Source organism: Artemia sp. Qi Xiang Cuo, chromosome 3, assembly GCF_049724085.1.
Source record: "Artemia sp. Qi Xiang Cuo chromosome 3, ASM4972408v1, whole genome shotgun sequence".
Lineage (NCBI taxonomy): Eukaryota > Metazoa > Arthropoda > Branchiopoda > Anostraca > Artemiidae > Artemia > Artemia sp. Qi Xiang Cuo.
Genome location: NC_142796.1, coordinates 21,844,362 through 21,855,917, shown reverse-complemented (window position 1 = coordinate 21,855,917; position 11,556 = coordinate 21,844,362). Strand labels below are relative to the sequence as shown.

The following is an 11,556-nucleotide window of genomic DNA, read 5'->3' as shown; positions in this document are numbered from 1 at the left end:
TGAGTTAGTTCAATCATCAAGAGTCTCAGTCTACCGCTGAGCTGTCAGAGAGTCTACTGGTTCTTTTTATTTTGCCTCTCCAGGAAATTTGCTAAAATCCCCTTCACGGGGTTTAATAGTCACTATTTTATCCTTTCTTATCGAGGATAATCTCGCCCGATAGATTATCCTGGAATTTTAATCTGTAGCAACTTGGAATCTATTCTTGTACTTTTTTACAATGTGACAGTACTCACCACTCCCGCCTGATAACTAGTACTGGCCTATCACTTCAAGCTCTACTTTTCCGGCACGCCCAAATTTTGTTTAAGGAGTACCTGTGGTATGTTTCGCAAAATTCCCCTAATCTTGCTAACAGTCCTGATTGGACTGATGCTATTTGAACCCTGGATGCCTTTACTGAGTAAGCAGTTATTGTATTCACTCAGTATCACGATAAAGTCGTTAATTGTACTGCTGTTGCCATTAATTATTTTTAGCTTATTATTCAGCTCCATCGTTAGCTTGTCTCGTTAAGCCTCTCAGTTAATTGGTGTTAGGCTGTTGTTAGTTTGTGGCTCTAATCTGTTATCAACACTCATTAGCCATCTCCTGGGTTCATGGATCTACCAATGGAATAATAGCTTACCCCCTCCCCAAAAGTCAGCTGCTGCCTTAGCCCCGTTGTGGCAACTAGATTTTCCAGTGCTGCTGCCAAACGAAGTCGCTTTACTCAGCGGTCTGTTGCTAGGATTATTGGCTGCCAATAAAGCTCCTACTGTCACCCAGGTGGTAGCCAATCGTTTACAAACAGTTACTAATAGCATTTTGGGCACCATCAGCTATTTAATTCCGCTGTTTATCGCTGGTTTGGTTATTAAGTTAAAAGCAGATGGCACCTTACTAATGCTTATCCGCCATTATGGAACCATCTTTGGGTTTATCGCCGGTGCACAGTATGGTTATATTCTGCTGATTTATTGGCTGTTAGCGGGTGGCCACTGGCAACGCCTTTTTATCCTGCTGCAAAATCTGTTGCCGGCAGCAGTCAGCGGCTTATGTAGTATGTCTAGTGCCGCTAGCTTACCCCTCACCTTAATGGGAGTCAAACAGAGTGCTAACGATCAACAACTGGCACAAACGGTGGTACCCACTACGGTGAATATTCACCTGGTGGGCGATTGCTTTGCTATTCCTATCTTGGCCTATGCGATTGTTAAGGCTTTTGGTGCACCCGAACCGTCACTGATGCAGTATCTGCAGTTTACTGTCTACTTTGTGTTGGCTAAGTTTTCCGTTGCCGCCATTCCTGGCGGCGGCATTATTATTATGTTACCTCTGTTGGAAAAGCATATCGGATTGACTCCTGCCATGCTGTCATTGATTACTGCGCTATATATGCTGTTTGATCCAATCATTACTAGCGTCAATATATTGGGCAATGGTGCTTTTGCTTTACTGATTGACCGATTGAATAGCAGAAACCAGTCTACATAACTTTCACTCATGCTACTGCTCAAAGCAGTAGAAAACAGATGCTGCCGGTTTGATAGGCTACAGAATAGAGACACTATCCGCTGTTAATGTGACGGTCGTTGCGGATGTTGGATTAAATAGAGATCTTTAGTGTAAATGGTGTTCAGCGGATTTCGTCTGCTTAATCCCTTCACATAAGGTTTCACTAAGCGAAAATCCACATAATGAAATAGGGGAATTAGCGGCATATCTAAAGTTAATTGCTGTTCTGCTTGCCGATAATAATCATATCGCTGTGCTCGATTATCTGTTAGTAGTGCTTTTTCCATCAATTGATCGTAGGTGGTGCTACGATAACGAGTGCTATTTTTTAGATTATGTGACAACAGCCAGTTTAATAATGATGATGGTTCACTATAAACAGCTTGCCGGCCCATCTGGCACATCTGAAACTCGCCATCTACCCGACTGAGTAGCAGCACTTTCCATTCTTGACAATCTAAGTCAACTTGCACACAGTTCAGATGCTGCTGCCATTGACCTATCACTGCTAAGGCCGTTTGTTGATGTGCCTCTGAAATATCAAATAACAGCCTAAACTTCAGCGGATATTGTTCATCATAGCCGGCGGCTTTTAACAGCTGTTTTGCCTCTCGGTTACGTCGCTGTTGTGGCCAATTTGCCCACTCCGGCAATGCAGGGGTGAAATCCCCGATGCCGGGTGGATTTAAGGTATAAGCAGGCTGCTCACCATGGCGAGTCAAATTGGATAGCAATAGTGATCGATCCAACACCATCCCTAAGGCACGGCGGACTCGAGCATCCCGGAATGTTTTCATCTCTGTATTGATATCAAGGCAGTAGGTAGCCCAAGAAGGGGTTAAATAGATCTCCTGAGGGTATTTTTCTCGCAAATCATCCCAACATTCCAATGGCAATCTATCATTAGTGTTATCAATCTCTCCCGCCAGATAACGGCGCACATCAACCCCTTCATCAGCAATCGGTAAATAAGTTACCTGCTCAATCCCCGTCTGCTGATTATTCCAGTAACTGGGACTGCGGGTAAGGACTAATTTCTCATTGACTACCCACTCTTTTAATCGATAAGCCCCATTACCCACATGATAGGGAACAGCATACTATTTATTATCCACTCCATTTCCATAACACTCTACTACCGGAGCAAAGACTGGAAAAAGTGGAAAATTAGCTAACATCTCTAATAAATAAGGGACCGATTTTGTTAATTTTACCTGTAAGGTCTGTGGATCTAAAGCTGCAACCCCTAATTTTCCCAGCGGCAACTGACCTTTGATCACCGCTTCACTGTTTAGCAGTTGCATATCGATTAGATAACTGGCCGCTGGCGATTGGATTTTCGGATTGGCCAGCCGTCGCCAACTGTAGACAAAATCATGGGCTATCACGGGTGCCCCGTTGGACCATTTCGCCTCCGGACGCAGATAAAAGGTCCAGATTTTTTAATCAGCTGAATGCTGCCAGCGAGCAGCGACACCCGGGGCTATTTTGCCTTTGGGATCAAGCACAACCAGTCCCTCTAATAGATCCCGCATCACATTGGCCTCTGGCCATCCGATCGTTTTATGAGGATCCAACGTCTGGTAACGCCTCACACTGATACGTAGTGATTAGTGGAGATGTAGGTTCCAATTAGCTTTTCATGAATTTCTACCGACTTGGAAAAGCAAATGGTCTTCCGCGCTAATCGCTTGATATGCGTTCTCAGATTAAGATTGAATCGCTCAATCCTCTGAGTGAAGATCTTTCCCTTAAGGTGTAGGCGCTTGGGTATGAACTTCTGGTAGGGGAGCCACTGGTCTGTGGTGATGAAACTGATTGAGAATTTCTTTAGAAGGCTCATTAGAGAGAGCAAAGTCTCCGAATTCCTGGGTCCAAAAGTGTGCGCAAGCACCTTTCTTTACTTGGTATCCAGGGCGTAAAAGAGCCAGTGCTGCCGTTTCTTACTACCAACAAAGCTCCACTGCTCATCCATCTCGCAAATCAGAGCCACCTCTTCTATGACTTCACGATGACTGCTTGATCGGACGGGGGCCAATTTTTTTTAAGCGCCGGATCACGGTATTTTGGCTAATCTTCAGTACCCGGCTGGTGTCTCTAACACCAGAGCCGTTAAGGGCCATATCTACGATCTTATCCGCAACACCTGGCTTATGGCTATTTTAACGGTAATCCAGCTGAAATGTCTTGTTGCACAACAGGCAGCGGTACCGTTGTGCTCCACTGGCTCTCACACCCGCCTTGTTAACTTCGACCCCGTTGCAATAGCGACATCTCACCTCCACCAACGCCATCCGAAACACTCCTTGTCTTAACCCATTTAACTGGCCGCAATCTTAACAAAAGATCCTGTCGGAGGCACTACCCAACGTCTGCACTTCGACACCGTTGTTAAGAAAAAAAAATATATATACATCATCGATTCCCTGAAGCAATGCTTGTGCGGGAGAAAACCCACCTAATAAATCAAAAAACCAAGAAACCAAAAAGAAAAAAAAAAACAAAAAAAAAAAGAAATATAAAAAAAAAAAAAAAAAAAAAAAAAAAATAATTAGAGCTCAACTTACCGGACCCGAAAACCAACGTTGTTGATCACTAACTGCTGCTTAGCAGCTAACAGGACCCCTTCTGGAACAGTTGCCGCTAATAATGGATTAACCATGGGGATTGTCATTATCAATACCCCCCATAGCAGATTTACGCATCGAAAAATTAGTGGTCGGTACACTATAACCTCCGCTTATCTGATGAGCTGTGATATTTATCCCCTTAATTCTCTCAAACTAAATAGATCATCGCCGGCTAAATAAGCCTATCTATTAGCCAATGTGCCGGAACACCTACTGACTAATCTAGTTTAATATCACTCGAAATCCCTTATATTTAACACTATTATAACATTAGCAGAAAATCTCCAATAGATCATCTCTATCCTGCAGTCAGGCGATCGACCGTAGCGAGGAGGGAAGTTAGCTGTCGTTATTGAATACCAGGCACCATAACCCCTACTGGAACAACAGAACAGAGTCGCTATCTACCGTTAATGATAACGTGACAGTCATTGTGGATGTTGAATTAAATAGGGATCTTTAGTGTAAACGGTGTTCATCGGATTTCGACTGGGCAATCCTTTCACATAAGGTTTCACTGAGCGAGAGTGCATATAATGAAAGAGGGGAATAAGTGGCATATCTAAGGCTAATTGCTGTTCTGCTTGCCGATAACAATCATATCGCTGTACTTGATTATCTGATAGTAGTGCTTTTACCATCAATTGATGGTAAAGTGAGCTATTATAGTGGGTAGCGTTATTTAAATTATATGAAAGCAGCCAGTTTATTAATGATGATAGTTCACTATGAACGGCTTGCCGGCACATCTGAAACTCGCCATCTGCCCGACTGAGTAGCAGCATTTTCCACTTGTGACAATCTAAGTCAACTTGCACATCGTTCAGATGCTGCTGCCATTGACCTATCACGGCTAAGGCAATTTGTTGGTGCCATTCTGAGGTATTAAATAACAACCTGAACTTCAACGGATGCCGTTCATCATAGCCAGCAGCTTTTAACCACTGCTTAGCTTCTCGATTACGCCGCTGTTGGGACCAATGGGCCCGTTCCGACAATGCAGGCATAAAACCTCCCATACCGGGTGGGTTCAAGGTATAAGCAGGTTGCTCCCCATGGCGAGTCCAATTGGATACTAATAACGAACGATCCAACACTATCCCTAAGGCACGGCGGACTCGAGCATCCCGGAATGTTTTCATCTCTGTATTGATATCAAGGCAGTAGGTAGCCTAAGGTCGAGCGTAGCGAGGGGGGAAGTTAGCTGTCGTTTTTGCAAACGGGGTTGCTGTTTATTAAGCAACTGTAAGAAGCGGCGTGGCGTAGCGATTCCTGTTGTGCCACAAGCTTTTCTAGGTGCTATGGCTTATAGCTTGCCGTTTCCCAGGTTGCCTCAGTGAAATGTGTCAACAGCTCCTAGGCACTCGGGGAACGTTCTCCGCAAGCACCCACAATCGCAGCATTACTTTTTGGCATGCCGCGATTGCCTGGTTGCCTTAGCAAAGTGATTAGCCATCCAAAACCTGGGTAGCCTTAGTGCCCTTATTTTGCCAAATATCACGTAATTCAACCGTACGGTTAAAAACCAAACTTCCAGATGCCACTGCTTGATTATCCCGACAAAAATAACCCAACAGTTCAAACTGGTAAGCTTGCTCCCGCTCAGCTTGCTGTAATGACAGATCCACAAAACCATGACACTGGCGTAAGGAATCAGGATTTATCGAGTTTAACCAATGCTCTTCAGCACTGGGATTGGCTACGCTAAACAGTCGATCATACAAATTAAATACCGCTGGTTGTGCCTGTTCTACTGACAACCAATGAATCACCCCTCGTACCTTGCCGGAAGTGGGATTCTTTCCCAAGGTCTGCGCATCATAGGTACAGTTGATAGCAGTGATCTCTCCTTGGAGATCTCGTTCGATTCGCTGGGCAGTAATCACATAGGCATGACGCAACTGCACACTCTCACCCAATATCAACCGCTTATAGTGTTTGGAAGCCTGTTCTTGAAAATCACTGCGCTCAATATAGATTTCACGACTAAACGGAACTAATCTCTCTCCCAGCTCCGTTCGTTGTGGATGGTTGACCATCGATAACCACTGCAAGTGATCGTCTGCTAGATTTTCAATCACTACTTTAACCGGATCTAATACTGCCAAGGCTCGAGGAGCCTGCTGATTTAACTGATCATGATCGCAGGACTCTAGCAGACTTAACTCAACGATATTATCCTGTCTAGTGATGCCGATACGGCTACAAAAATCACGCAAAGCAGCCACAGGATAGCCACGACGTCGCAATCCTGAGAGGGTCGGCATCCGTGGATCATCCCAGCCGGAAACGATCTGTTCGCTCACCAGCTGCTGTAATTTGCGTTTCGACAGTACCGTATACTCGATATTTAATCTAGAAAATTCATATTGTCGCGGCCGGTGTGGGATTGATAGATGATCTAAAAGCCAATCATACAGCCGCCGATTGTCTTGAAACTCTAAGGTACAGAGGGAGTGGCTGATGTTTTCTAGGGCATCAGAGATCGGATGCGCAAAATCATACATCGGGTAGATGGACCAGCTTTCCCCGGTCTTATGATGTTTGAGCTGTTTAATTCGATAGAGCACTGGATCGCGCAAGACAATGAAGGGGGATGCCATATCAATGCGTGCCCGCAAGCAAGCACTTCCCTCAGCCAATTGGCCAGTACGCATCTGCTCGAATCGTTGCCGATTTTCATCGATTGCACGATCCCGATAGGGACTATTTTTGCCAGGCTCAGTTAATGTCCCGCGATAATGACGAATCTCCTCTGGCGACAGCTCATCGACATAAGCCAGCCACCGTTTAGTTAACTCGACAGCATAGTCATATAACTGCTCAAAATAGTCTGAGGCATAACATACCGGCTCCTGCCATTGAAAACCTAGCCAGCGAACATCTCGTTGAATCGCCTCTAAGTAATGCTGCTCTTCTGTAGCGGGATTAGTGTCATCAAAACGCAAATTACACTGCCCCTGATAAGCAGCTGCCAGACCAAAATTTAAGCAGATTGATTTGGCATGGCCAATATGCAAATAACCATTCGGTTCCGGTGGGAAGCGTGTCTGCACTCTCTGGCAACGCCCAGCGGCTAAATCCACTTCAATGATCTGTTGAATAAAGTGGTTGGGCGGTTGCTGGGTTGTATTCATTACCTCAAGACTCCTCAAATTCATCCCCTGACGTTACACACTCTATTGTGCGCAAGTTCCGCCTTAACAACCAAGTATGCTTAGATCATCGAGCGCAAAACTACTATCAATGAATATCCATCCATCATCAGGGTGATGCCTATCCCAAGCCAGTCTGATTTTAGCCTCGACCACCCCAAGTTACTGAGCATTAACCGGAGTATAGGAAACTCATTTTACTGCTGATTTTAGAACCACAATATTACTAGTTTTGTTTTATTTTTCAATTAGTTAATATAAAACAATAACAGACTCTGGCTATTTGCTAGGAGCTAGCCCTATACTGCTTTTTTTCTTGGAAAAACCTCGCACTTTCAGTACTGGAGAACCCCATAAGGCTTATCTTATTAGATACTGCACAAGCAGTTGGCTGGTAGTCAGCTTGCCATATTGTTGAACGTATTCAATCTTTTAATCCCAGTACTCAACGTCCTTTTGTCTTGGGACTATCAGCGGGTAGAACTCTCTTAGCCACTTATCAAGGGTTGATGCAACACTATCAGGTCGGGAACCTCTCATTTCAACTTGTGGTGATCTTCACCATGGATGAATACGTGGGTTTACCACCAGAAAATCCACAGAGTCGTCACCATTTTATGCATTACCACTTCTTTAATCATGTCGATCTGCGTTCAGAAAATATCCATTTATTAAATGGAATGGCTTCTGATCTTGAGGCTACCTGTCAATACTATGAAGAACAAATACAAGCCTATGGGAAGATTCATCTATTTGTCAGCGGGGTCGGGGGTAACGGTCATGTTGCTTTTAATGAGCCTGGCTCCTCCTTAATTTCACGAACACGCGTTAAAAGATTAACCGAAAAAACTCGACAGGATAAAGTACAATTCTTCTCTAATATGTTGTCGCAAGTCCCCAAGGTGGCATTAACCATCGGTATCGGAACGCTATTAGAGGCCGAAGAGATTGTAATGCTGGTGACTGGCTACCATAAAGCACTCGCTCTACAGGCAGCTATTGAAGGACCTGTCAATCATCTCTGGAGTATCTTAGCACTGCAACTACATCCTAAAAGCTTGCTGGTATGCGATGAGCCGGCAACCCAAGAGCTAAAATTAAAAACAGCCAATTATTTTAAGACATTGGAGGCTGACCACCTTGCCGAATGGGTGGAACGCTACCCCTACCAACACTGTAGCGGGCTACACCAATAGGCCCGAGAAAGCTAATATTTTTACTAGTAATAGAGGGAAGCAATTAACTAACTTTTAGTTATGGATCTCTCTATTTGTATTATTCAAGTTACCCTACTCTGGTTAGCCTTAACATTTACCTCAAGGAGTTATGCATTGCTAACAACCCCTTGCAGTTTATCTTATTTTATGCAAGTCTATAAGAATTAGCAGCGTAGAGGGGATTCGGTTACGCCAATAAGTACAAGATGTTAGCTCATTTTGCAAGCAACTGTTATCACTGTTGTTATTATTCATTTGTTTTTTTTCTTACGTAGGGATGGTTGATTAGAATATTTATGCTTGACGCTCTGTTATTACTGGTTCTTGGGTCGACTTTTGTTGCAGGTTTTATTGCGCAGCGCATGGGTCTTCCCCCTTTGGTGGGCTTTTTGCTGGCGGGATTCGCCTTGCGTACCTCGGGTATTCATACCGTTCCAAAGTTGGAGGAGTTGGCTGAATTAGGGGTCACTATTTTATTATTTACCATTGGCTTAAAGCTAGATGCTCGTCTGCTGTTCCGACGTGAAGTCTGGTTAGGAGCTACCGGACATAGCCTACTGAGTGTCTGCGCCATTGCCGGTTGTTTAGCCCTACTTAGCGCCTTTCAACTACCCTTGCTGCATTCATTAAGTTTCCAACAATGGGTGCTGTTGGCGGTTACCCTTACTTTTTCCTCTACCGTATTAGCTATTAAGGCTTTGCAAGCTAAAGGGGAGATCAGTAGCAGTTATGGTCGGCTATCACTCAGTATCTTAGTGATCCAAGATCTGCTGGCAGTGCTGTTTTTGACCTTAGTCACCGGAGAGTTACCACATTACTGGGCCTGGGGGCTGTTACTGCTACCGCTAACTCGTCCATTACTATATCAGCTTCTCAACCGGCTTGGCCATGATGAAATTCTAATGATAGGTGGCATTAGCTTAGCCTTGTTACCAGGTGCTGCTCTCTTTCACTTTTGTGGGTTAAATGCTCATTTAGGCGCTCTGATTATCGGATTACTGCTAGCTCCCCACCCCCGAGCCTCTGAACTCTCTAAGTCTCTGTTCGCGATTAAAGAGCTATTGTTGGTGGCTTTTTTTGTACAAATCGGTCTAGCTGAAACCACTACTTTACAGAGTATGGCGATTGCGTTACTACTCCTGCTATTATTACCAGTAAAAGGAATTCTCTATTATCTGGTAGTGCGTTGCTTCCGCTTTCGTATCCGCACTAGCTTACAGACCGCTATGACTCTCTGTAATTTCAGTGAATTTGGCTTAATCGTTGGCAATATCGCAGTGAAGCAGGGGTTACTGGATAACCAATGGCTGTTGGTGTTAGCACTCACTACGGCGCTCTCTTTTCTCATCGCGGCACCGATTAATCAATTAACGGACCAACTCTATGTGCTACTCACTCGCTGGGGAGCCCGAGAAGAGGGGAATAAACCGCTACACTCAGAAGATCAAATGATTAATATCGGAGCCGCGAAGATATTAGTTTTGGGGATGGGACGGATCGGTGCCTGCGCCTATGATGAGTTACGTCACCGCTACGGTGAAGTGCTTTTAGGTGTTGAACACACGACGGATAGCCTCAACCGACACGCACAGCATGGCCGAACAGTCATTGTCGGCGATGCCGCTGATCCTGATTTCTGGCAGCAACTTATCCAGCAATCCAACATCTGTTTAATCCTTTTGGCCATGCCGCATTGGCGGGGAACCCAATTAGCGCTGCAACAACTGCGTAAACAGCTCTTCAAGGGCAGAATCGCTGCTATTGCTCAGTATGAAGATGAGCAGCAGCCACTACAGGACCTGGGCATCGAGGCTACCTTTAATGTCTATCGAGAAGCCGGTTGTGGCTTCGCGCGTCATGTCATCAGCAAACTCAATATCGATCAACTATTACCCCCCATTGAACGGGTAGTTGAAGAAAATACTGAGAAGCAGATAAGCGATTGCAACCTGGGAATGAAAAAAGCAGTTGACTGACCGCCGCTAGAACCGCATAATGCGGCCCGCAGTGACGATTTTTATCCTAATAAAATAAATAGTTGTTAGGGGCTACGTAGCTCAGACGGTTAGAGCACAGCACTCATAATGCTGGGGTCACAGGCTCGATTCCCGTCGTAGCCACCACATTTGCGGGAGTGGCGGAACTAGGTAGACGCACCAGATTTAGGTTCTGGCGCCGTAAGGTGTGTGAGTTCGATTCTCACCTCCCGCACCACGTTATTTTGACAAATTTATTGGTTTATCGGCGCATTGGGGTGTAGTCAAGCGGTAAGGCAGCGGGTTCTGATCCCGCCATACCCAGGTTCGAATCCTGGCTCCCCAGCCAACCGTGTTATCAGACAAACCTAGATTGGGGTGTAGCCAAGCGGTAAGGCACCGGGTTTTGATCCCGGCATGCCCAGGTTTGAATCCTGGCACCCAAGCCACTATTCCTCTAAAGTTATCGTTGGTTCCTTCCTACCTTAAAGACGTTGCCAAAAGCTTTGTTAGCTCACGTTGACTAACATTGCTAGTCTTGCTCCTGTATGCTGTCCACTATGATAGACAATCGCCCCCTAGCAGAACAGCTGCGGCCACATTCTATCGACGATTTTATTAGGCAATCACATCTAATAGGTCCGGGAAAACCGCTATCATCGCTGATTGCTCAAAAAAAATTACCTTCGATGATCCTTTGGAGCCCCCCAGGAACTGGTAAAACCACGCTAGCTCACCTGCTTGCCCAAGCCGGTGAGCTAGTCTTTGTCGCTCTATCGGCCATCTTTTCCGGGGTCTCCGAGTTGCGTAAGGTGTTTGAGCAGGCCAGCCAACGATTGCAGAGTGGTGCAACCACGCTCCTGTTTGTGGATGAGATCCATCGCTTTAATCGTGCTCAACAGGATAGCTTCCTGCACTATCTGGAAACAGGGATGATTACGCTGATCGGGGCTACCACGGAAAACCCCTCCTTTGAACTTAACCGTGCCCTACTGTGACGCTGTCAACTCTTTACTTTAAATCGTTTATCAACCGCTGAGCTGAGTCAGCTGACTGCGCGCGCTGAGCAGTATCTACAACA

At 45.3% G+C, this 11,556-nt stretch overlaps 1 protein-coding gene and 1 non-coding gene across 2 annotated transcripts; both read left to right on the top strand.

Moving 5' to 3' along the window:
- The first annotated feature begins 885 nt into the window (after positions 1-885).
- Positions 886-1,476, top strand: LOC148953856 (excitatory amino acid transporter-like). The gene has a single exon (XM_089085935.1). The coding sequence runs from the start codon at positions 886-888 to the stop codon at positions 1,474-1,476; it is 591 nt and encodes a 196-aa protein (XP_088942061.1).
- Positions 1,477-10,545: 9,069 nt separating this feature from the next.
- On the top strand, positions 10,546-10,619 carry TRNAM-CAU (transfer RNA methionine (anticodon CAU)). The gene has a single exon. It is a non-coding gene; the product is annotated as a tRNA-Met (tRNA).
- Positions 10,620-11,556: the final 937 nt, after the last annotated feature.

Coding starts and splice junctions, on each gene's coding strand:
- LOC148953856 (XM_089085935.1), top strand. CDS start 886: ATGCTTATCCGCCATTATGGAACCATCTTTGGGTTTATCGCCGGTGCA.